General features: G+C 33.2%; 4 protein-coding genes across 4 annotated transcripts; 1 reads left to right on the forward strand and 3 right to left on the reverse strand.

The window, feature by feature from the left end:
* Positions 1 to 1,579: 1,579 nt before the first annotated feature.
* On the forward strand, positions 1,580 to 4,911 carry LOC133698066 (NAC domain-containing protein 54-like). Its single transcript, XM_062120943.1, has 4 exons — positions 1,580 to 1,830; positions 1,964 to 2,244; positions 3,149 to 3,502; positions 4,352 to 4,911. The coding sequence occupies exons 1-4, from the start codon at positions 1,674 to 1,676 to the stop codon at positions 4,580 to 4,582; spliced, it is 1,023 nt and encodes a 340-aa protein (XP_061976927.1). The 5' UTR covers positions 1,580 to 1,673; the 3' UTR covers positions 4,583 to 4,911.
* A 2,005-nt stretch (positions 4,912 to 6,916) lies between these two features.
* Positions 6,917 to 8,636, reverse strand: LOC133697361 (MYB-like transcription factor 4). The gene is made up of 3 exons (XM_062119840.1): positions 8,239 to 8,636; positions 7,992 to 8,121; positions 6,917 to 7,804 (listed from the first exon to the last, which is right to left on the reverse strand). Exons 1-3 carry the CDS (start codon positions 8,366 to 8,368, stop codon positions 7,051 to 7,053), a joined length of 1,014 nt encoding a protein of 337 aa, XP_061975824.1. The 5' UTR covers positions 8,369 to 8,636; the 3' UTR covers positions 6,917 to 7,050.
* Positions 8,637 to 15,558: 6,922 nt separating this feature from the next.
* On the reverse strand, positions 15,559 to 17,364 carry LOC133696599 (organic cation/carnitine transporter 3-like). The gene has a single exon (XM_062118823.1). It carries the CDS (start codon positions 17,310 to 17,312, stop codon positions 15,777 to 15,779), a length of 1,536 nt encoding a protein of 511 aa, XP_061974807.1. The 5' UTR covers positions 17,313 to 17,364; the 3' UTR covers positions 15,559 to 15,776.
* A 6,509-nt stretch (positions 17,365 to 23,873) lies between these two features.
* LOC133696592 (organic cation/carnitine transporter 3-like) lies at positions 23,874 to 25,427 on the reverse strand. The gene has a single exon (XM_062118812.1). It carries the CDS (start codon positions 25,425 to 25,427, stop codon positions 23,874 to 23,876), a length of 1,554 nt encoding a protein of 517 aa, XP_061974796.1.
* Positions 25,428 to 27,132: the final 1,705 nt, after the last annotated feature.

Raw genomic sequence — 27,132 nt, forward strand, 5'->3', positions numbered from 1 at the left:
TTGTGTGTGTGTATATATATGCAGCACAATATACGTAGTGCCTGAATTACACAATTGATGTACATATTATATTCTCACTAGCTAGACTATACACACACACACACACACCTTTGCCTTTCAACAAGAGTAATGCCATCTTTTAAGAATCGATTCTTGTACATTAGTAACCTTTCGTGACCTTTTCTTATGTAACACTCCTACGTTTTTTTAATGATAAATTATTAAAGATCATAGCCATTCATTTCATTACAGTTTTAAATATTTTAAAATGAAATATAAAAGTATAATATTGCTTGAGAATTATGCGATGACACCTCAATCTCCATGGAAGTTTACATTTTGGTCTTATATGATAGTTTTTTTAAAAATTAATATTGACTATTCAGCCCAAAACAAATATTGATTAAATTGATAATATAAAAATGTGCAATAATTCAAGGATATTGAAAGATGTCAATATTATACATTAAATTAGATAATTCGTATGCTACCAAGCATACTATACTACAAATGCAGATGTTGATTTTGGATATAAGGTGGAATCCCATCATCATCAGTTATGAAATATCTTCATTGATGGTTCCCTTTTTTTCTTTTTTCTTTTTTTCTTTCTCGAGAGAGAGAGATTTCACGGCTGAATCTCTCTAAGTTTCCAGCTGCGCCACTCAAGAGATTTAAGATTACTATATATTAAACACATCATTGATTCAGTAAGAATGAATAAAGAAATGAATATTTCAAGAAACTTACAAGAACTACACTGTATGTGGCCAAGGCAGCAGAGAACATGAGTTGTTCATCACGTTGCTTTTTGGTAAATGGCACATGATCATCCTATTCCCGATCAGATTCTCTTGAGCTACAGACTGATTGCTAGGCCTCTCTTTTTATCTAGCCAGGTCGCCTTTGCACGACAGCACGACAAGTGTACAAGGGCGAGATTGCAAAACTAATATATCAACTATAAACACACATTAACAACGATAACTAACATCATTATACTATTATTCTACACATAATAAACAATAAAAACTCCCTCCAATAAAGAACTATATATTATACAATAATGTGATTATTACACACAGTACTGTTTATTAAAATAAGAAGGGGGAGGAGGCCTAGTATTGCGTGTTGTAGGCTATGGGCGGTTTAGTTGGCCCACGCATCCTCTCGAGGGGTCCTCTGATTCTTGTTAGTTTGTGAGCAGACAAAAGCAGGGAAGCTGCTTATCCTCCCTGATGTTTTCACACAGAGCCTCACTCACAGAATCTCCAAAAGCCGAAGGACTTGTTGCTGTATAATATCCCGAATTCATTTTATCAACATAAATACCCCTTCGTTTACATCATAATATTCCTCTCCTAAATTAACTAAAAACATTTTTCTTATAGGTGTATCTAGGAAGGGACAAAAAAATCTAGTGTATTAAGGAAGGGACAGGGGAATTAATTAAAGATGTCAGGTCTGGTCTCTTGAGTGAATGGCAGCAACGTAATACATAGAAAGGTCGAAGGGCTAATTAACGTTACCATCTCTGTCATAACAAAACAGTGGCCTATATAGTTCGATGTCGTACAAGCCAGTTTAGTACTAACATGCTATCCTCGATCTAGACGTTCTCGATCAATTGGGCCACTATTCCCTCCCTCTCTTCGATCATTGTCATCACAGCAATGGCGCCCGTGAGCCTCCCTCCTGGATTTAGGTTCCATCCAACCGATGAAGAGCTTGTTGTTTACTATCTTGATAGAAAAATCAACGGCCGCACAATTGAGCTTGAAATTATCCCGGAGGTTGATCTCTATAAATGTGAGCCATGGGACTTACCAGGTACATGTTTTACATATGTAATTAATTAATTTCCATGCTTACATCAATAATATTTAGTATCACCTATATATGTTCTTATGTATGCTCTTAGTGTTCTTTCTGACAACCTTTTTTGTGATAATTCGATCCACAGATAAGTCGTTTTTACCAAGCAAAGATTTGGAGTGGTATTTCTTAAGCCCTAGGGATAAGAAGTACCCTAATGGTTCAAGAACCAACAGGGCAACAAAAGCTGGTTACTGGAAAGCCACAGGGAAAGATAGACCAGTGAACTCTCAAAAGCGGCCGGTTGGCATGAAGAAGACATTGGTGTACTATAGAGGTAGAGCTCCCCATGGCATTAGAACCAACTGGGTAATGCATGAGTATCGCTTGATCGACTCATTGTGTGGCGCTGCACCATCAAGTTTAAAGGTATATATTGCACTTTCACTACTGGCTGCTTGCGGCACAATTTTCATTTGATCAAGTAGGGACACAGATTCAACCCATTGCATAATTAATGTTCAGAAATATCATGTAGGTGAGTTAATTATGAACATCGAGCCATCCATCATGATGAAATTGGATCTGCCCCATCTGGTGGCATTCATATGTAGACCAGAAGTAAAAGGCTATTAGGGTTTACAAAAAGACAACTAAATGCGTTTGATTGTCGGTTTTGTGTAGAAGATAGTGATGAACTTTCAATAGGAATTACACGCGGCTGCAAGAGAGTTTTTGGTCTCATAGGAAACCTTAGTAACAATGACAGATCGATGTAAATTCAGGGTATTTTTTTAGGGGTATGTTATGTTCATCTTTCAGATGCGGGTAAAATTAGTTAATATTAATATTAATTTCAGTGCTCCATGTAGCTTCTTCCAGTTCAAATTATTAAAAAATTTAATTAGAAACAATTTTGAATTCATTTTCAAGAGCATATTATAAACAGGGTGCAGTAGCACGGTTCAAATTAAGCCAGGACTTTATGTAGTCAAGCGAGGAAAAACCATCATGGTTTTTGCTTCTTTAAATGACAGATCATATGCAAACACATATATAGAGCAGATCCTGTCACATTTAGTCATTGCTCTTGTTTTCATACACCAACATATCATTTTAGATCTTCCTTTTCCTGCTAAATGTTCTCTCTTTAATAAAGAATACCTTATCATCAACATATATGATGATGAAAGAGTCTTTGTTTCATGACTTTAGGTGTACTTACACTATCTTTGTTTGGTTTCTTCTTTCCTTTTCTGCTCTTTGTGATCTTGCTTTTACAGATCTTTGTTCACCTCTCTTTAACAAATTTATGTTTATTTTTGCACCACAGGATTCCTACGCATTATGCCGTGTTTTCAAGAAAACAATACATATTCCAAAAAAGAAGGAAGAAAAAAATAACGGGAATGAAGAGAAGGATGCAGCGTGGGTCTCAGAAGAACAATTATTAGGGGATGACACAAGCGGTATTGAAAGCTCTAAGGGGAGAGAAGCTGAAGATGAAAACTTCAACAATGATTATTGTAAATTTCCATCTGAAACATCTTCCTCGGATGTCACTCAAGGGACTCCGATTGAAACTGCAATAGCCGATGATTTACAAGCTCCGTTTCCCTCAGATGAAGCCAACAGTTCGGCTAGCCTTTATTCAATGGGCGTGGATTTCTCGTCAAATCTAATTCAGGTACAATAAACAAGGTTCCTTTTACACATTAATTTAATTTTCTTATGGTTTGATTTGCTGATAACTAGTTAATGTCGGTCCAAGAATTAGTAATTATTTAGTTAACTGCATTTATATATATATATATATATGTCTAATTAAGTGTGTGGCATGGAAGGATAATAAAAAAACATTAGGTTATTGATGTATGGGCCATACCAAGATTCACATGCAATAATCATCTTCTCCAAGTCATCCTTTTCTGATCATGATATGATCATCTCTTTTGCCAATACCACATTTCCAGCAATATTCTGCCTTGATGCGAAAGCTTCATGTTCACACCATGGAAAATACCACGTGGTTGTGTTTCACGCAGAGAATGAAAGTACAATCCTCGGGCCAGTATGTGTTGGAAATGGCCCACAACACAAGCCCTTTGAGTTTTTTCTTTCTTTTGATCTTAAGTTAAAGCAACAAAAGTTGGAAGCAATGAAACTCCCTGTCTTTTCCTAAAGCTTCCTTCTAAAAATCTCTCAAGCACTGACTCAAATTAGCTTTTTTTTCACCATCTCCAATAACTTCTTTTGACTGACTTGAACATAATTCAAAGTTCAAACATCTTTCTTCCTGATTTTTCTCTCTGGGTCTACTATATGTGACACCACAAACATCACCATTTCCAATGCATATGTTCCCCCATTTGAATCACATTTTGAAATAATTTCCAATTCAAAACATGTTGCTAGGTTTACTGTTTTAATTAATTTTCAAAAGGAGTTGCTTTTTCCAGCTCCCCTCTGAACTCTCTCTCTCTCGTTTTTTGGGTACGAGACCAATTATTAATCACACGACATGCTGTGGATGCAGGATATGCAGATGCCAAACTGCTCAAGCTTGCACTATCAATTTCCGTTCCCACCTTTAGAACTTGAGGATTTCCCACAGATTAGTATCACCGAGAGTATGAAGCCATCGAAGCCTGAAATAATCGACGACTACATGATGTACAAGGATTGCATGAACGGAACACTAGAAGAGATCTTCTCTTTATGTTCCTCTCAAGACAACTCCAATACTGTACTCCCCATGCAAGACTAAGAGCCACTAATTAGGATGACCACAAAGTGACAAATATTTTTTTTGTTAATGTTCCTTACAGATATTGTTGTATCACTACTAAAATTCATTTGACTGCACAAAGGTAGGATATATTGTGATGGGCTGCATAAAAAAGAAGAAAAAAATGGGGATTATTTTGCCAACCACACGATCAGGTTATACACGCACTTCATTATACAAGGAGGGGTCAAGGCATGCCATCGTTTCCTTTTCCTGTTTTTATCTTTCGTTTTTTATCATACAAATGTTGAAACTTCTCGGCCAGCTTTGAAAAGAGATTGGAAAAGGAAATTCGTGTCTCTGTTTCACTGTGGAATTATAATCAACTGTTTCTGCCAAAGTAAAAGCACAAAAGATTTCCCTGTTATAAAGAAACCGTGATATCATGGTGTGAGCCCATAATGCTCACACAGTAACTCAGGGGGGGCCTCCATAATTTTATACTGGTGAGAACTGATGATCGAGTTGCTTATTCAGCCAAAGTAAAAAATAATAGTCCCAATGCCGAGTGGAAAACTTAACTGCTTGGATATGTAACGGCAACAAAGAAAAGAAAAAAGCTTAGGGTAAACTGTCTAAAGGGGAAAAATATTGGACGTAGGAGGTTGGAGATTCTTAATTATCATTATCATGTATTTTCTTTGAAACCTACGGATGAATGTACGTACATCCACTAGAATGGGAGCAGCTGTTAATTTCCAAACTTTTTAAATATATTTTTAATCGGTTTGAGAAGAAGAATATAGTTTTAATGCATAGAAACACCACATGACAGTAGCAAGAAAAGCAAGATTGTTTGCAAAATATTGAGGTCCCCAATGCTACCAGATAGGCGCACTGAAGGAGCAGTAAATAAACCATAAAATCAAGGGCATTTCAGGTTTTGTATTTTCGAAATATTTGATGAAATTGTCCGGTGAAAAAATCATGATAGAGAATTTCAGAACAAATTATTCGAGTGCTGTCACTGTTTTTTTTTTTCCTCCTCTAAGAAATGTAATTCCGAAAATCCAAGCGGTATTTCAAGAAAATTAACATAAATAAAGGAAGAACCGAATGAATGGTCAGTGGAGCAAGATTTGTGTGGATGGGGACGGAGGCTGCGGGTAGAGTCCCATGGGCCATGGCCATGCGGACTGCTTCCGCCTCCAAGCCACTGGGAACCAGAAAAGAAAGAGAATTGTATGGGCTGGGTCAAGTAAACTAATAAATGGGCTTTTCGATCCTGGCCCAGGTGGTAACTTTGGTACCACAATCATCACGGGCTAGGTAATTATAATTGACCGATCAGGCAGTGGCCAGGGGAGCGAGTTGAAGGCCCAATTAATTAGCCGTCTAGCTAATGGACTTCAAATTACTTATATCCAAGGGTGTTAATGTAAAAAAAAGAAGGGAAGGGGGCTAAATATGCACCTAATGATTATGTTGACATTTTATGGGAAAAGTTTGCTGTTGTCTGTCTTGGAGATTCAACTGCATGATTAGATTAATTCTTTGTTTTAGTGAGCCAATACCACATACGTCACGCCTTTTACTAGCAATGAAGAAAAGCATTTTGTTACGCCCACAAAATAAATATAAGAAAAATATTGCTCATGATATCCCTTTTCTTGAAATTTAATTAAAACAAATTTAATTTAGGGTAAATTGAAATTCAACTTCTCAAGGTTTGTGCATTTTCTCAACTTCAATTTTAACCTTCTTTTTTTCATGTCCCTGTAATTTATTTTGGGTATTAATTCTATGATCTTTTTAATTATAAAAAAAAATAACTTTTAATTTGTTTGAATTAAACTCTGCATCTTTTATTTTTATTCCACTCTTTGTAAATTTCAAAATTATCATTAAGATTTATGAAATATATATCATAATATAATTCAAAATATAAGAATGAAAAAATTGGAGTTTTAAAAAATAATTAAAGAAAGACATTTCTTTTCAATTTAAAAAATATGATAAAAAGGTATATTTTTTATTGACACGGTTACCTTGACAACACAAGATTAAGTTTAACTTATAATTAATATGATAGAAAATACTTTTTAATTAATATAAAGTATCAACCATCACTATCTCCGTCTCTTATACACTCTCAAATATATTTATAGTTTTTTATCCAGTTCTCTATTAAAATCTTGACTAAGAATTCTAAAAAAGAAATGAAATCTCTTACTTTTTTCTGACTCCAATTCGTTTATTTTTTCTCTACTCATTCAATGATTATATTTTATAAATTTAGGGATGAAATTAAAATTTACACTCATCAAAAGAAGAAGATTAGAACAAAATTGAAAGATACAAGGTTGACTGGAATAAAAATGAAAGATATGAGGTCTAATTGAAATAGATCAAAGGTTTTTGATAAAATTAAGATAATAAATAAACCTTAGGAGGCAAAACCTACTATCTATTACTGTAGCGCTAGTTACATACACGCATATGGTGGCCTAAAAGTTCCATGAAAGATCATCCATGGAGCCAAGATCACGACATATTGAACCAGGAAATAATGTGGAGTCGACCAACTCAAGATCGTAGCTAGAGGTGTCAAATGAAGCATCCATATTATCATGAACTCCTTTATTCTTATCAACGATTTGTGTGTCACAAATCTTGTTCAGCTGGTTTTCTTGATCCTGTGATCGCATGCCTTCGAATAGTTTTGCGGCTTCAAAGGGCTCAACAATGTTACTACAACTCCAAAAGCAATCTTCATCTAGGAGACCAAACCCAGTTGGGTTCACCGAAGTCGAAGATGAAGGGGAAACGAGTGAGTTCTCAATGCATGACACGCAAGGAAAAAGGGAAGACTCATAAGAATTTTGAGTATTTACATTCCAAATGACACTAGGGTTATCATAGCAAGAGGTGGGCAAGGGTAAGCCGGTTGTTGTTTGAAGCAACGAAGGTCGAGTGCTGCCATGAGAAGGATAAGGGGAAGCTAGTGTCAGAATAGGAGGGTTTGTCTCCATGGAAACATCTTTCATCTTTGAATCCTGGGAGATAATTGAAAGGGGTTGTTGGTTAGACGGTGATATATTGCATGCAACCTTATTAGCTGCCCTCTGACGAGAAGGAATTAAGTTGTGAGTTTTTGGGTCCAAGCCTTTTGCCATGAGCTTTTTCTTAATGCGTGAGTTCCAGAAATTCTTCACCTCATTATCTGTCCTTCCTGGGAGATGTTTTGATATCTGAGACCATCTGTTACAAGTATAAAGTTCTTGTAATCAAAATGCAGTGAAAGAATATATAGGCTAAGTAATTCTTCCACTCTATTCATGTCATCTATTGATCTACTCCCCATTGTTAGAAACAGTGTTTTATTTATTTATTTTAATTTCTACCTTTTTATACACTTCTTTATTTAGACTCAAATATTAATCCTTACCTGTTGCCCAAAATTCTATGAGCATCTATGATGACCTGCTCTTCTAGCGCAGAAAAGCAACCCCTCTTGAGTTCTGGTCTCAAGTAGTTCAGCCATCTCAACCGGCAACTCTTACCACACCTTTTTAAACCTGCAAGTACAAAGCAAGTGTGCGTCAAAAATAGATCAGATAGCTTGATTTTGATTTCTAATGCATGCCAAAAAAAAAAGGGTATTAACACACACGCACACACACACACATTTATACCTGCAAATTTAGGGACAGAGCTCCAGCTTCCATGACCATGAGTGGCGATATATTTGACAAGCTTCTCATCTTCTTCAGGAGACCACAGCCCTCTTTGAACTCTCTGTTTGATGCAGCAACTATGGCCCATCTCTATTCTCCACTCCCTTCCTCAGCTGATTCAACTAGCTACTCCTGCTTCCTTCAATTAGCTAGCTAGCTAGCTCAACATAAAATGTTGAGGAATTAATCCCATCACTCCTCTCACCTGAAAGATCTCAATTTATATCCGATATGTTTGACTACTACTAGTATGTGCCAGCACACTGGGTTTTTTGAGTTAGGCACGACATGTCCTTACATCTACCCGACCCAGAGGAATTAAGGTGGAGGGGAAGAAAATATGGTGACTGGCAAGTGCATGAATTTCCAAGTAATACTGGCCAGGTGGCAAAACAGTATTGTGTATGGAGGGCAGTAATGCATTTTGTTGTGTTAACTTTCTGGGAGATTGATCAAGCGGTCCATTTCCTAGTATTAAGACCTTGTTGGGTCAGATGAGTTAATTCTGGTGACTCAATAATTGGTTACTTGATTTTTTTTTATTAAAATTGTTTTTTATTACAACTTTAAATTTATATTTCGATTTACCCATATATAGTTCTGGTATTTTCTTAATATATAATATTGAACTGAATTGCGCGAAGATCCCTGCACTAACCATGCGGGCCTATTCCTCTAATTAATTAGATTAGTCACGAGGCAAAGCAGCAGAAGGCGTCCTTGATTGTTCAGTTTACGCTTCCGATGACGTGGATTGTCGTGGCCTAATTTGATTCATCATCATGTCTTGCATCTAAATATACGAAGAAGAATTCAGCAAAAACCCTAAAAGCAAACAAATCGGAAATGTGCTGGAATTTAAACTTAAGGTGCACTCATGAGCACTAGGTCTAATTGAGTGCGTTGGTGTCAATTGCTCTTCCATCATTTCGTTACAGTTCATTGAGCCCAGAAATGAACAAAACATGTTTTTTCAAGAAGAAGCGACCTTTTCTTATGATTTGCTTTTCCTGGGCCAGCATTATCTCTGCCCGATGTTTATTGGTTGAGTAGCTTCTTACAATAAGACTAAGTGTGTTATTGGCACTGTCTACCTCCGGTGATTACGGTTTTTCTTTTAATTAAAAAAAATATTTTTGTTTTAAAACATATGTTTATTTTAAAACTGCAGTAGGATGGATTTTTACATGCATGGTAAATAAAAAGCAGGTTTTTATAAATAAAAAATATATTATTTTATTTTCTATACAAAAAATTTAATCTGTATTAATATTTTTCAATAATTTTATCGTTTAAAATTAAATTGGTTGAAAGTTAAGCTTCTTGATTGAAGTTAGATTTAGAATTTAACGAGTTGCAAGTTATATAAATTAGATTAGATTTAGTAGGATCACCTAAGTTAACGTGGTTTTTTTTTTTTAAGCTTATATTTTTTTAAGATTTACCTTATATTATACTAGCACTAGATTGTTTGATAATCAGAATATCTGGCTATGCACCTCCACGACACTTCTTCCGGTCCCCTAAAAATGTACACACCCAGCTATCTTCCAAATTATAAATACTTTTCAACCATTAAAAAAAAAAAAAACCTTAATAGGTTCCTAAAATAATTATAGTGCATTAATTCATAAAGAAAATTGTTATAGCGTACGTGTTATCAATCTCTATACAATTGAATTTATAAAGGACTAGCCTAGTTGGTTTGCAAGTTTATCTTTTACATTATTAATTATCTTGACAGAAATTACTAATAACGTCACCTAGAGGTAGCTTGATTGTTTCAAGTAATTTATTGACTCAAGAAATATGCTGTCCTGGAAACTTAATTAATCATTAAGCATTGATTATTCGTGATATGGCCTTACTAATTTTCTAAAATGCTTTTCTTGTAACAATGATTAGTAATTTTTCCAAGCAAATAACACCATTACTCTTTTTTAATATATAAAATCCTTTGCTTTCGCAGTTGATTGATGAAATAATTTAACAACGATGTGCATAAACTGAGGTCTAGAACCTTGAAAGCAACTTATCTACTGTTTAATCAGACAGAAAAATAGTATTAAATTCAGGAATTTATTGTCGATCGAGTGCTGACGAATAGGCTGTGTAGTAGTTTATAGGCAAAAATAACAGCTTTTCAATCTCGATAAAGCTTTGCAAATGAAGTGTTGCTGTGGGCAAAGCAGATTCCACTTCAAAGATCAACCTCCTCTGTACTTCAAAGAAAACTAAGCACGTTAGTCTTCAATGACTTGACTGATTTGCTTTTACGACTTGTATAAGATTTCGATCATCAAGACTAAATCAAATATCGTGCATTCATGGAGCCAGCTTGGCACGTAACAATCACACACAAACACAAATATCATTGTACGTAGTTCTTAATTTTTAGAATTAAACGTTTGAAAAGAGTTGAGAGGTTTTATCGAAAATGATGTAGAGTGCATGTAAGATCAGCATTCAGTGGTAAATGAAGGAGTGGGAGAGAGATTTGCAGAGGTAGGACCAATTTTCTGTTTGTTCATTCACTGTTTTTTGAAAAAGAAATCATCAGCTACTGTCTTAGTTTTTCTTGAAATTTTATCGTAAGAACCCATTACTGAGCCAAGATTCTGGTAAAATAAGTAATATTTTTCCCAATATTTAGTCTTTTTTAGAGAAATCTCTATTTATTTATGATGACAAGCGCCACTGCTGAAAGAAAACTATTTTTTATTCTTCAATGTCTTTTTTTATTTTTATTATTATTCCAATGTATTGTATATGATTAATTATTGTGTAAATTATTTTTTTTAATAATTTAAGTTATTTAGATCATAGTTTTAACCAAAAATTTTTAATATGCTATTGACTGAACAATGTTTTCAAATACATTTTTAACAAAAAAATCTATTTAAATCAAATCAATCACAACTAAAAATAATTTTTTTAAATCTATTTTTATCAAAACTCAAACATAAAAACTATTACAAAAACGTAATTCAATTTTAATTATAAAAGAAATATTCCATCACTACTTACTATCTTATTAATTATAAAACCTGGCTATCTCATGGACATGGAAGACTCGGGGCTTCAACCATAACAATCTTAGAAATAAAATCGAAGAGTTACTGAAATTATTTGTATTTGTCGTTGCAAGCAGGTTGATCAGACCCTTTGGAAAAGCTACGGCTTTTGGCTCTCTTTCTTCTTCTTCTTTTTTATCTAGCTAGGAGTTTTTCTTCAAAAGCAAATTATTTTAAAAATAAAAATATTATTTTAATTTATTTATAAATAAAAAATATTTTAAAAAACAATTATTATTATTTAAAAAAAAAAACACCCCTTTAATCCTCGTCGGTTTAAATGTGAATACGGAAGCCGTGTACACCAGCACCCAATTCCATGACAAATTAGTTTCGGACTTTAGACATGTTTAGGAACGTGGTTTAACCAGGGTTTCTAAAAAATTTGAATTTTGTTTTGTTAAAATTTAATATGGTTTGTACGTTTTGGATCTTTTTAATATGTTGATATTAAAAATAATTTTTAAAAAATAAAAAAATATTATTAACATATATTTTAGCATAATTTTTTTTTTTAAAAAATAATTACTAACATACTATCAAACAAGCTATTCAGAACAAGCCCGTGGAAGATTAAATAACGGTTCAATAGAGCGAGGCCTGTGTATCCAGAGGACTTGAAAAGAGGCAAATTAACATGTAATCATATTAAATTAGCATCGGCCTAGGTTTAGTGGACCTACATCTTGAAGCCTATGTCAGTTTACACCTTATTCTCTCCTTATTTAACATCATGATATTTTAAAGTATTTTTTATTAAAATAATTTTTTATTTTTTTAAATTTATTTTTAATATTAATACAATAAAATTATAAAATAACATTAAAAAAGTTAATTTAAAATAAAAAAATTAAAATTTTAAAAATATAGTTAAATTACGCTAACAAGTAACAAAAATCATTTATAAATAATTGAAAATTAAAAAATACATCAAAATAATATTTTTTTATTTTTTTAAAATTATTTTTAATATCAGCATGTTAAAATGATCTAAAAATTTAAAAAAAATAAATTTAAAAAAAATAAATTTTTTTTGATTATTTTTAAATACGTAAAAACATAAATATCGCTATTGAATGAGGACCCTGCACTTCACTCCAAACGTAAGATATTTTCTAGTTTTTGTTACTGGTCGAGTGGATGACTAAAGCAAACAGATAAGAGAGACAAAGTTGCGGTGTCGTTTTTATGGCCATGTGGCGGCTGCCCGTCGAGAAGATAAGCTTTAAAACATCTATAAGCAATTTTTTGTTCCAAAAAACAAGCAAGTAGGCAATATTAGTGTATTAATTAATTAACTTAATTTACTCTTTTTTGAAAAAGACAAAATTTCTATAATTACTAGCAGCCAAAAGTTCTGTTCATGTCTCCATGCAAGAACAATAATACATTATTCCATTACAATCATTAAGTAATATTTTAAAAGGTGTGGGGAAAGCAGTATAACTTCTGCACGTCTTTCACTTATTAATATATTATATTATATTATTATTATTATTATATTATATTATATTATAGAATTATAGTTTTTTTTGTTTTAATTTTTTTTTTGGTTTTTTAAATGAAATTTTTTTGTTTGATTTAATTTGTTAATATTAATTTTTTTTTATTTAGTTATCAAATTTTCATGATACGGATCTTGAATTTGATGGGTTAACCTGATTTGATGAGTTAACCCGGATTTTTTTTCTTTTTAATTAATTTTGTCGTTTAGTTTAATTTGTTAATGTTAAATTTGTTTCTATTTAATTATCAGACTTTCATGACATGTATCCTGGGCTTGATGGGTTAACTTGATTTGATGGGTTAACCCAGTTAATTCTTGGTAAACCCGTCAATTTTTTTTTATTTAGTTATCAAACTTTCATGACGCGAATCCAGGTTTTATGGGTTAACCTGGTTTGAAGGGTTAATCCAATTAATTCAGATTTTTTTTCTTCATTAGTTTTTTTCTTCCTGTTGGTTTTTTTGATTTGTTTTTTTCTTTTTAATTAATCTATTTAATTATCATACTTTTATGACACGACCTTATAACCAGACCCACATCCAATATTCTTGGGTCCGGTGTTGCAGTCAGGCTCACTTAAACTTGGGTCATGCAAGTTTAATGTTATTATTAATATTATAAATATTACTCTTAGATCAGGCGTTACAGTCAAACTCAAAACTCTTGGGTCTAGCTTTGCAGAAAAACCCAAGACTTTTAAATTTTAGTTTTTTTTTATATTTTTTATGCAAAAAAAATAACTCGTGGCATCGCGCGGGTTATGTAACAAGTTAAAGAACTCTAAAACGCGTGGGATATTCACTGTAGCAGGTTGGGTTTTTTTTTTGTAGCTGGTTTTTTTTAGCAGGTTTTTTTTTCTTTTGTTTTTTTTACATGTTTTTTTTTTGCTTTTTTTTTTACCCAAAATTGATTCCTTCTTCTTTTTTTTTTAATTTTTTTTTTCAAAATTATCTTCGCTAATTTTTTTAAATATTGAACTGGTTAAAAATTTAACTATGTAGTTTTTTTCTTTAAAACATTGTGAATTGCTATAATATTCTCATACATTTTTTTTATGATTTCTTTATTCCTTTTTTTTTCAAAATGGTCTTTGTAGATTTTATTTTTTTTATATTAAGTTGGTTGAGAATTTAACTTTGTAGTTTTATTTTTTAAAAAATAATATGGATTGTTACAGTGTTTTCTCTACATAGTTTTTGTGTTTGCTGCAGTGTTTTTCCATATATTTTTTTAAAAAATTATCTTTATCGAATTTATTTTTTCAATATTGAGCTGGCTGATAATCTAGCTTTAGCTTTCCCCATATGTTTTTTTTTTATTTTTTTTTATTTTTCTTTTTTTCCAAAATTGTCATTTTTTACATATTTTCTTTTTTTTGTTTTTTTCATAATTATTTTTGTTGATTTTATTTTTTTACTATTGAGCTGGTTGAAAATTTAGTTTTTTAATCTTTTTCTTTAAAACGTTGTAGCTTTCCCCACGTGTTTTTCTTTAGCCTTTGTCAGTTTTCTTTATATATTGAGCTGGTTGAGAGATTAGTTTTGTAGCTTTTTTTTAAAAAAAAATACTATGGATTACTACAGTATTTCCCTTACATGGTTTTTGTTTGGCTACAGTGTTTCCCCCACAAGTTTTTTTTTTAAAATTATCTTTGTTAAATTATTTTTTTCAATATTGAGTTGGTTGAGAATTTAGCTTTAGCTTTAGCTTTCCCCACTTTTTTTTTTAAAAAAATTTCCCCACGTTTTTCATTATAATTATAATTATATTGTATTATATTATATAACTGTTTTTTTCTTTTGTTTTTTCTTTTTATTTTTTTTAATGAATTTTTTTTGTTTGATTTAGTTTGTTAATGTTAATTTTTTTTATTTAGTTATCAGATTTTCATGATACGAATCCTCGGGTTTTATGGGTTAACCTGATTTGACGAGTTATTTTTTTCATTTAGTTTAGTTTGTTAAAATTAATTTTTTTTCTATTTAATTATCAGACTTTCATACTTTCATGACACGTATCCTGGACTTGACGAGTTAACTTGGTTTGATGGTTAAACCCGGTTAATTCTAGGTAAACCTGTCATTTTTTTTCTATTTAGTTATCAAACTTTCATGACGCAAATCTCAGGTTTTACGGGATAACCTGATTTAAAAGGTTGACCCAATTAATTCAATTTTTTTTCTTCATTAGTTTTTTCCTTCCTGTTGATTTTTTTCTTTGTTTTTTCTAATTAATCTAATTAATTATCACACTTTTATGACACGACCTTATAGCCAGACCCGCATCCAGTATTCTTGGGTCCGGTGTTACAGCCAGACTCACTTAAACTTAGGTCATGCAAGTTTAATTTTATTATTAATATTATAAATATTACTCTTAGGTCAGACGTTGTAGCCAAATATAAGATTCTTGGGTATAACTTTGCAGAAAAACCCAAGATTTTTAAATTTTTATTTTTTTAATATTTTTTATGCAAAAAAAATAACTCGCGGCGTCGCGCGGGTATCAAAGCTAGTATCTAATTAAATCGTGTAATTCGCGCACACAAAAAAGCACTGTGAATTCTTTTTTTTTTTTCCTTTTAACTTTTTTTTTTCGTTTTTTTTTTTAAAATTATTTTTTTTCATCTCGTGTGTGTGAATATGAAAAAAAATAATTCCACGCCGGCTTTTTGCTTGTTGACGAACAAAAACGAAGTTACACACGCGGAATCTTCTCAGAGGAAGACAAACTTCATTACAAGTCCGTCTGCAATGCACAAAATATCATTTCACTAGTGGCCACTTGCAAAGCCAACAACTTTGATTATGCAAGATAACAATATATTTATCTTTTCAAAACAAAATGATTCTAGCTACGACTAGTTACTACACCAGCCAGCCAACACGAAAATCAATTTTAGTTCTAGATGTGAGTCACCCCAACACAGGCAGATCATTCTTTGTACTGTTGTACTCTTCCTCATCCATGGTGTCACAAATTGTCCTGCCCCTTGTCTCCGGCAAGCATATCACAAACAACCCACAAATCCCTATTACCATCCCAAATATCCCATATGACAGAAACCGATTCTTACTTCCAACCGCCACCAGCACCGGACTGAACATACCCCCGAATACAAGAGATTGTCTAGCCATTGATATTGCCGAATTCCTCACACATGTAGGAAATAACTCTAGTGTGTGTATCAATGAAATGTTGAATGCTGTACATGCACAGAAAAAAGATACCAGCTCCAGCCCCATTTGTAGATTTGCAGATGTCTCGCCCATCACAACTGAAAGGATGCTACAAACCCCACTTAGAGTGGTGAAAACAAGCAGCGAATCCTTTCGGTTTAGTTTGTCTACGAGGAAGAATGTCACTAATGAGGCTGGTAGCTCTGACAAGGCATTAAATGTGACACTCAAGTAGAGATTGAATGACAAATTTCCAAGGCCTAGTGGCATGCCGTAATACACCATTCCAATACCGAATACCACTGCCATGACTGTCAACAGTCTTCTACAAGCCCACTTTTTCTTCAAGAGAATCTTGATTGCTGAATAAGTATCAACATTCCATGTCTCTTTCCCGAATTCCAAATTTGAGAAGCTCATGAGTATGCCACTGCTCCCAGCCGCAGCAATACTCTTCAGTATAGTCACGGCTTCTTCTTTACGTCCGCGAACAAAAAGCCATCTTGGAGACTCTCGAACTAAGAAATGAACTAATATGGAGTAGAAAATTGTTGGTACTGAAGTCCATAGATAAAGAGTTCTCCAAGAGGAACCTCTATTCATATATGCAAAAGCTGGTAATGTTAAAAACCCTAGCGTGAAACAAAAGAAACCAATAACTCCTACCTGGCTTCGCCAACGTTTCCCTACAAGCTCAGTTGATAACACAAGGGCGCATGTTCCAATTGTTGCACGGCCGACACCATTAACGAATTTCAAGGCCGAGTAGATCCATATGTTGTTGGAGAAGACAGTGAATAATCCAGAGAAAGACATCATTAGGCATGATAGAAACAGCAAATTCTTGCGACCAAGCAAGGAATCAGCAAGCGTGGCTAGCATCAGTCCTCCAATGAGGCACCCCATGAAAAATGAAGATGCGGGTAGGCCTTTGATTATTGAACTAGCACATTGAAGTCCCCATTCTGATATGATTGATGTGTCCTTAGGGCTATCCCAAGCCCATGAATTTTGAGGAAGATGGCAAATGTCGGAGACTGAAGTACATGAATCACTTGTGCAGTGCCATTTTGGCTCAGCATCAGTGAAAACACTAATGAATGTTTGTTGTGCATCAAACACCCATGCAAATGACACAAGGATGGCTTGGAGGAGTTGGGCGAGCCCAAACTCTCCAATACAACGTTCAATGGTTTCATCAAGGGAGGGAGGTTGTTTTGACTCATTGGAAGGGTCCGGTCGAGAGAGAAGAAGTGGCGTTGAATCTGCCATACTTTAGTTACAATCACTCAAATACCTTAATCTCATGGGTTTTAGGCTTAGAAGAGGGAGGAGGTTTTATAGGGGTCTAATTGGCCCGTATTTTTTTTTTCTTTTTGGACTGGTCAATCAGAAGGTCCATGATGTGTTTGTGATGTGTTTGAGAGTCAGTTTACTGGAATTATTTTAAAAAAAATTATTTATCTAATTATTTTTAGTATTTTTTTAATAGCTTGGATATTATAATATCAAAAATAAAAAATAGTTTTTTTAAGTAAAAAATATTTTTTAAAATCATAAATCACAAAATAAAACACACTCTTAATTAATTAAGTATATATATATACATATACACTGATGCAGCATATAAATCTCTCTAATACTCTATCAACTTAAAATTTGGAGATTTAATTGTGTAAAAATTCAGATTTTTTTCAAGTGGAGTGTGTGTGTGTGTGTGTGTGTGTGTGTGTGTGTGTGTGTGTGTGTGTGTGTGTGTGTATCATAAAATACTTTAAAATTACAACATTTAATTTGTTACTAATGATTTTGGAAGAACTTAAAATATAAGAGTGGCGGAGAACAGCACATGGTATCATAACTATGTGCCAGATCAGCAACTCATATGTGACGCCATGGATTATTCTAGACAACGGGTAGGAACAATTAACCTTCTTATCTTACATACAAATGATATATATATATATATATATATATATATATATAAGAGAAAATTTCATTTAAATAAAATTAAATATAGATATTTTTATCATAATTTTTTTTATATGTGTACATGTTTTTTATATTAAAATAGATTTATAAAATCAATATTGATAATTAACTATAAAATATTTTTCACTATTAAACAATGCTATGTGAAAACTATTGATATTACTTGCTATATTAAAATAGCTGGGTGTCAACTTATCCTGTAAAAGAGGTGTTTTGTTTTGCATTTTTTTTTATTTTTTTTTCATTTTACTTTTTAATATTTATTTAATTTTAAATTTGTTTCATAAATTTTTGAAATTTAATTTCCATGAAGTTATCGCAATTTTAAAGAAATAACAATGTATTTGATTTTACGAGCATCTATTTTTATTATTGTATAGCTAAGAAAAAAATAGCTTTTTAAAAATAAAGTTTTAAACTTAGTAGAGTTTATAATCTAAATTACAGATTTAACAGATTAAACTTGAAAATCGAGTCAATTAAGTATATTTCAATCTCAATATTAAAAAAATTCTTATTAAATTTATTTTTAAAAATTAAACCATGTTTTTTTTACTAATTATCTAAATTGTCTTAAGATTAGTTAAGTTAACAAAATCATGTCAAAATAAATTTTATATAGTTTAATTTAGAACTCGTAAGATATGAAGTTAAAAGATTTTAAAATTGATTTATAGGATAAGCTTAATAAAAATATCAAAAAAAAATCTTATATAAACTAAATATATTTTTTTCTAAATGTTTTTTATTAAAGCCCGTGTAGCGCGAAATGTAAACAGGCTGGATCTAATAAATTAATTACATGTGAATATCTGAATTCGGACCAGATATGAGCTGGAAACCTATCTATTTAGAATCCATCGGTTGTTCTGTGATGTGTATCCATGTCAATGTCACAGAGACCATGGGCGGGCGATTAAATTAATAATAATAATACATCTAACTGTACAAGGCAATATAAAATTTCATTAATGGTATGCTGATCTGTGGAGTGAATATGTGTGTCAAACTCAGGTTGATAATAATTATCAATAAATAGTACTCTCTAAAAATTGCTTTCCTTTTTAATAAAAAAACAATTATTGATTTCCTTGGACAGAAGAAGATTGACATGTGATGATAGTAAGTATTATCCATTATAAGTATTTTCAGACATCCGTTTGCAAGATTTGGAAGCTCTAATTATACATAAAAAAAAATATATGTACACATATGTTTTATACAATACACACATGTATATTTATAAAATTTTATATTAAATATCTTATAAGTTAGATATTTATATAAGATATTTATATAAATATCTTAAATATTTTTTAGATATTTATTTTAAAAAAATTTATATATGCAAGCTTTATCTTTTTGGACAAAAAGTATATGAAGGTCAAAAAAATTAAAGTTTGTCTCTATAGACTTTAAATCTAACACCACAAGAGACTTAAAAAAGATTTAAGAAACATTTAAATATAGAGAAAACTTATTATTTCCGTTACTTGTACAAACACCATATTGACTTAAACTTGAGTGTGTTTTTCTTGTAGGTGTCACCGGGCCTACTAAGTTTTTATAGTTTAGTTTTATCAACTCATGAAAAGCACTCTCAATCTTTCTACTAAGGATAATTTCTAGTCTCATTAATTAACATCGTGTGTGGGAAGGTTGGCCTCGAGGTGGTGAGGCCTTCAAACATCTTCTTTATGTATAATGAGAGTTATAATTGTTATTTGGCCTTGACTAGACAAATGACCTTCAATGTAATCACTTTTCTTGTCTAACTTGGTCATTTATTTTAGTTTGTCATTGTTGTTTCTAATTTTCTTGTCTATGACAGACTTTCATGATATGCGTCCTGAAACACCCCACCCCACCCCACTAGTAAGATATTGTCTGTTTTATTTCACGAGCCTTATAGAATTGTTCTGACTTTCATGATATGTGTCCTAGAACACCCCCACCCCACTAGCAAGATATTGTCTATTTTGGCTCATGAGCCTTACGGATTTGTTCTTGGCAAACCACACATGGCCTCAAAACACGTCAAGGTGAGCATGCTCCTATAAGACCCTCATCGAAGTCCTCACCCGCCAATGTGAGATATTACAATCCACCCCTCTTAAGTAGCTTGACGACCTTGTCGGCATCACCGAATAGCCAATGAGCCGGGCTCTGATACCAAATTGAAACACCCCATCCCACTAGTAAAATATTATCCATTTTAGCCCACGAGCCTCACAGATTTGTTCTTGGCAGCCATGCATGGCTCCAAAATGTGTTTTACTAGTCAAAGTGAGCATGCTCATATAAGGCCATCCCCAAAGTCCTCACCCGCCAATGTGGGATATAACACGTCCATTCCAAGAGATACTGGATGATCAAAAGGAACCATGTAAGGGAGGTTATCACTTAACATAGAGCAAACTAGATTGCCCTTTAACGGCTAAAGGATTAGAAAGATGTTGTGAAGGCCGAACTAAGAGATTTCGAAGTGTCCCATGCCTCTTTGAAGGATAACATGCAAGTTGTTCTTCAACTGGGATCTACCAAAAAACAGCTTCGAGCGGCTTATAATGAAGTAGATGCCCTGAAACAGGAGAACCTTAAGGCGAGGACCACGAAAAATGGTTTGATGGTTGAGCTTGTTGCTATAAAGGAAGAAACTCATAGCTCTTGGTGCATCTAGAGACTCTAAGGAATTCTCTTGTGGAGTTTCAGGAATGTTTTGAAGGGTCTGTAGCTTTGTCCGAAATGGTTGGAGACAAGATTTTCCTTGTCATGTCTAACATGTGCTTCTTCAATCAATTAAGGGGAATACAAGTGAGCTTCAGTGATGCCTTCTATTTAGTCCTTGCGCTAGACTTTGTTGACATGTTCTCTGCTAGGGCTGCAACTACTCCATATGAGAAATAACTTGCCCAAAAACCTGATCTAGATATCTAAGTCTTAGCCTCCTATCTTCTTTTAGCCATGTAAATAACTCAGCTCATGTGAGAATTTATCCTTTTGTATTCTCTTCTATTTATGAACTTTTTATATTTTATTTCTATGTTATGGATTTGTTTAGTATATATAGATATATATCACGCTTGATACGAATAAAAATATTGTATAAAAAAGAACTTTATGTATAATTCCAATCTTATGTATAAAAATTACTCGCAACACATTGATAATTTTTTTTTAAAAACTAATCTTATGTTATTGGCCAAAAGAATTATATATCCGATAAATAAAGAGTCCTTAATGCAAGGTAAAAGGTCCAGAAGATTTCTTTGTCGGCATACATTCATGACCCGTCGTCTTTTGTCAATCAATCCTTCGCATCTTTAATTCCACTAACATGCTACATCTACATGTTCCACGGGACCAATATATTTCAAAAAAGCAGGAAAGATTATTATGATGGCGACTTGTTTTGGCACACACTTGCCACAATTTGTGAATTTAATTATGCAAAATATGGTATACAATCTGAAGAACCCGTTTGCGTGCAGCAGGAAATTTCATAGGCAATTCAAGTCATGTTGACAAGTTCAAAAAAACCAGCAACAACGGTGGCTTTCAGCTTGTTATCATGTTTCCGCAATATTGAGTAAAGCCGTGCAAGAGATGTTGGGCAATCATCTCAAATTCAATAATTGTGTTGTAACATCTGGATTAGCATTCCCAAACTAGAAGAATCTGGATTAGCACAATAGCGAGAAAATATCACAGAAATGGTGGATGACTCGTAACATCTGTTGTTAATCCATAAATAAACCTTTTTTTTAATTTTCGGAATCTCCATAAATAAACTTATCGCTACAGCATATAGCAAGCAGGGAATTTTGACTATGAATTGGCATGTTAGAGTTCTTGAGATTCACGAGATATAATATATAAATAAAAATTCCACAATAGTTGGAGGTGTCCAAATTTCTACCTTATATTTTTGCCTTTTTCGATGTGGGATAATGTATGCCTTTAGTTGGTGGACAGTTAATTAATTAAAAAATGGGCTCAATCAATTACTCTAGTGGATTGCTGGGTGATACGCTTTACATTATGATGGGTAGATGTATGATACCTTTTAAAGTTTTTTTATTTAAATTTTATTTATTTTTAATAAAATTATTAAAAAATACTAAAAATATTAATTTAATTTTTTTAAAATGAAACACATCAAAAATGAATTAAGCTTGTTTAGACCTACCAATTGCTCAATGCTCACTGCCTGTAACCATCATTTATATCTCGCTTGGGTCGTTGAGAGTGTGTGGTAAAGGCTTTTACACGTTGTGCCCTGGTGACGGTAGAATTTACTATTGTTTAGTCTGACGCTACAAATTGCGTGGCTAAAAACTAGAGAGCACTCAAATCTAAAATTACAATCTGGAAATTTTTTAGCAAGAAGAATATTCCAATTAGTAAAATCTTAATTTTAGCTAGTGTTCTTTCGTCTTAAATTAATTGTATAATTATATAAAAATTATTATATCAAAACAATAAGAGGAGTTCTCTGCAATTCGATGGATTTGCATACGATCTCAGGGTGGTTCGGTAGGACGAGATTATTATAATTTTAAAAGGTAGCTTAACTCATCAGATATTATATTTATTTTTAATAATTATAAGTTTAACTTTTTTTATAACCATTAAGAATTTTTATAATTATTAATTTTAAAATTTATAAAATTAGTTGAAATATATATAAATTGTATGAATATAACATTAAAAAAAAAATACACCCTGGCTACTTGGATTGGTATTCCACTCCTTAATTATTATTATTATTATATTTTTGTAATAGCTTGTTTTTTTTATAAGAAGCAAAAGCAAATTTGCATTAGCTATTTTAGCAGTCTAGAATTGCCAGCCTTCTCTGCATTTGCTATTTACATGTGGATTTATAGTATTTTCATCTCTGATAATAATATTATTTTAGCTCTAATTATGATATATATTGCTAATTTAGAGTATATATATACTGATAAGAAATCAAGTACTAGATAATTTTCTTAAATTCCTTCGCTGGCAAAACATGATGAACTTTTCGATGAGAGAAATACTTTGGGCAAAATGGCTACAACATAATTAATTAGAACCACGAGGAGGGTGATTAATTAGATTATTGAATTCCTAGTGGTATTGATTATTGAATCAGTCTTTGAACGGTAGAAAAAATCCTAGTGCCGCTTGAGTAGGAGGTGTAAGCATAAATAATCTGTATATAAAATTGTTTCCCCCTCCCACAATATCTTAATTTAATAATTTATCAAGTTATATGTTCCCGAGAGTGGAGATTTGTTGGGGTGGGTGTATTAATGAATTCAAATTTAGGTGGAGATATGCTAACAAAGTGTTCAGAATTGTAGTCTGGCATACTTAAAAGCATGAAAACAGTGTTATAGAGCGTAGTTAAGAACACAGCCAGGCATTTCCTTTCTTGGTAACAAAAAAGAAAAACATATACACAGGACCACTGTTTGCCAGTACTGGGCAATCGGCGGTGGGCAAAAGTCGTCGATCAGCCATGGATTTGCCAATAGTTGGCCCATCAGAACTTGCTAGTTGTCAACCAAATGGTTTATTGGAGATCATCAACTGTTTGATGAGTACTGCATGTTGTTCTAGACCAAACTTGATTGCTAATTAAGTTCCTACCCAATTGTATCATCTAGCAAAAATGCAAAAACATTACAGGAGAAGGAGAGAAAAAAAAAGAGAGAGGAAAATTTAATAGGGGACAGTTTCCAAGCGGGAAAATAGAGAATTAATCAGAAGTAATATAAAAAGTAGCTAGATGCATACATAAATGATTTGACTTCTTCAATTTCTTACCAGACACCCATAAAGATTTTATAATCAGCTTACATACGCGTTTGTATTATCCTTCTTCTCTTGTTCATCCATGGCATTGGAAAGTGACAAACCCCTGGTCTCTGGCAAGAAAATTACAAAGAAGATACAGGATATTTCTACTGATCCAAAGACTCCATAAACTACAGAATTATTTCTCCTGGCAGCTGAAACTAACAGTGGAACAAATATGGGACCGAAGTTTATAGCTTGCCTAAACATTGATGTGGCTGAAATCCTTACACAAGTAGGGAACAACTCTGTAGTGTATATTTGCAGGACGTTAAGTGCAGCACACGAGCAGAAAGCAGATGCTAAAGACATGATAATCTGGACAGTCTTTAGTTCTTCACCAATTATTGCACAGACAATGCTACATACCCCACTTGCAATACCAAAGGCCACAACTGAACTTCTCCTATTAAATCTTTCTATTACATAAGGGAGCAAAAGAATAGAAGGTATGGTCAAGGATGCAGTAAGTGTCACGCTAAGGTAGATGTTGAAACCCAAGCTTCCAACCCCCAAGAACATGCCATAGTATACCATTCCCACACCAAAACCAAGAGTCATTGCAGCCAACAACCTTTTCAAAGCCCATCTCCTCTCCAGCAAGCTCTTCATCGATGAATATATGTCAAGATTCGACTGCTCATGGTCGAGGGGCTTGAAGGCAGATTTTAGAATAGAGCTACTAATATTTTTTGTTGGAACCATTTTATTCAGAATTGCAACTGCTTCAGCTTCACGTCCCCGCATGCAAAGCCATCTTGGAGACTCACTAACAAAGAAATAAGCTATTATACTGTAAAAGATGGCTGGAATAGAGGTATAAATGTAAAGATATCTCCATGGAGAACCTCTATTCAAGTAAGCTATAAGGGGCAGTGAGAGTGCTCCTAGAGCAAAAAACAAGAAGCCCACCACCCTTACAAATCCACCCCATTTCTTCCCTGCCATTTCTGTTGACATCACAACAACACACGTTCCAATTGATGCGCGAAAAAGTCCACTAAGAAATCTCAAACCTGAATACATCCACACATTGGTGGAGAAGGCAGTGATAAGTGCCATTGTGGACATACCTAGACAAGTTAGGAAGAGCAACTTCTTTCTACCAAGCCAGGAATCAGCAAGCGTAGCAAGAGTAAATCCACCAATCAGGGAGCCCACAAAGTAACTTGAAGCCGGTAAGCCGACGATGACTGAACTGCCACATTCAAGGGCCCAATCGGAAACTATCGATGAGCTGGCTGGCTCATCCCAGGCCCATTCACTGTTTGAGAGATTGCAAAAATTGGAGCTTGAGTAACAAGTTTGATTACTAAAATCAGTGCAGTGCCATGAGGGTACAGCATCAGAAAAGTCACTAATGAAGGTTTGCTGTCCATCGAACAGAAATGCCAATGACACAAGGATGACTTGCAGATATTGTGCCGGTCCAGAACCTTCTATGTATTTTTCGATGGTGTCATCTAGCGAGTGTTGCTCCTGATGATCCAAGGTTTCTATGCCGGACGATAACTGGGATTTTGAGATAAGTGGAGCTGAAGCTGCCATGTTTTGGTATTTGGTTCTATGAGCCTTTTTTCTTCTGTTTTTTTAGTGGTAGAGATATGAAAATAGTGAAGCTAGCTTGTCTTCAACAATAAATCTTGGCCCATAGGGGGTAAGAAATTATAGGCTGGCCGGTAACTAGAGGTCTTATGTCTAAGGATCGCGTCGAAAAAAATAAAACCAAGTGAAGCTGATGATTAGGTTTTGGATAATCATATAAAACACGTCAGGGAGAATCATAGAAATAACAACAAGGACTATTATTAACAAGGAATCACAAGATTAGTGATGATGAAGAATCATGGAAAAAGCAACAAGGACTATTATTAACAAGAAATCAAAATTACTCTTGCTGGAGTCATGGAAATGATAGCATGCATGGACCACTTATGGCTGACAAATTATTGTTTAGGGCCACGTTAGTGATCGGCTCTGCTTGTTTTCGGCCATATGCAAATATAAAGTTGTGGTGCTGATGGAAGTTATTTTAAGTTATTCTACGGGTGAATTCTTGTACCCTAGTTTTGGTTTCCAGACTCAACCTGGATGGATCGGAAAATCCATCCATTGTGCAATAAAATAAATATACATAGAGAGAGAAGAACGTGATTTATTTGTAAAATAAAACAATATTTTTTTAATTAATTCTTTTTTATAGCCATCTTGCTTTGATAATTATTTTTGTTTTACTGAGTTTTATAATGCAGCAATAAAATACTGAGTTAAGATAAAATCTTTCATGCCACAAGAAACGAACCTTCTGTAAAGTTTGAAACAAATGAGCCCACAACAAAGAACAACCACATGGCTTGTCAAGAACACCTTCTGCAAATCATCTAGGTGGTGGCCTAGTGGTAAGAGTTTGGGATTAAGGGGTTTGCTCCCTCTTAGATCTCAGGTTCAAACCCTATGGCTGCTCATATGATGGTCACTGGAGGTTTACATAGTCGTTAACTTCAAGGCTCGTGGGATTAGTCGAGGTACGTGCAAGCTGGCCCGGACACCCACAATAAAAAAAAAGAACACCTTCTGCAAACATATGAGGCTGGGTTTGATTTTTGTTGTGCATCCCATCATTCTCGTACTACTTTACTTGTCCAATAAACTTAGGGTGTTCAGTAAACTTAAATATTAGTTATAATACTACTTTACTTGTCCAATAAACTTAGGGTGTTCAGTAAACTTAAATATTAGTTATAATACGTGTAATCTGAACTGTATATCTCAAGATTTTTTAAAAAACTTATTTTTTATAATAAAAAAAATTAATTAAAAAAAACACCTTTTGCAATGAAGATAAAGACACCATGTAGTGTTTTAGCTTTATAAAGGGGTGTTTTATTTAAAAATATAATAAAATAATTTTTTTTGTTTTTTAAAATTTATTTTCAGCATGAAGATATAAAAATAATCTAAAAATATAAAAAATGATTTAAAAAAAAACACGCATCAATTATTAAAGGACGTGCAACAATTGCCCGCCTCATGTCTTTTTTGCAATCTTTTCACAATTGCCGACACAGATTGATAAATATGTCTTCCTCGCTCCAGAGATGCTCTAAAGATGGATCGAGCAGGTCCCTTGGTTACATGTTACGTCCATAATCCATGTGACTATTGTCTGCCTACTGCACTGTATGGCAGTTGGCAGCCTTGTCATAGCAGGAGCAGTTGAAATTATATGCTTGATTGAAATTAAACTTTAATT

Source organism: Populus nigra, chromosome 6 (genome assembly GCF_951802175.1).
Source record: "Populus nigra chromosome 6, ddPopNigr1.1, whole genome shotgun sequence".
Classification (NCBI taxonomy): Eukaryota; Viridiplantae; Streptophyta; class Magnoliopsida; order Malpighiales; family Salicaceae; genus Populus; species Populus nigra.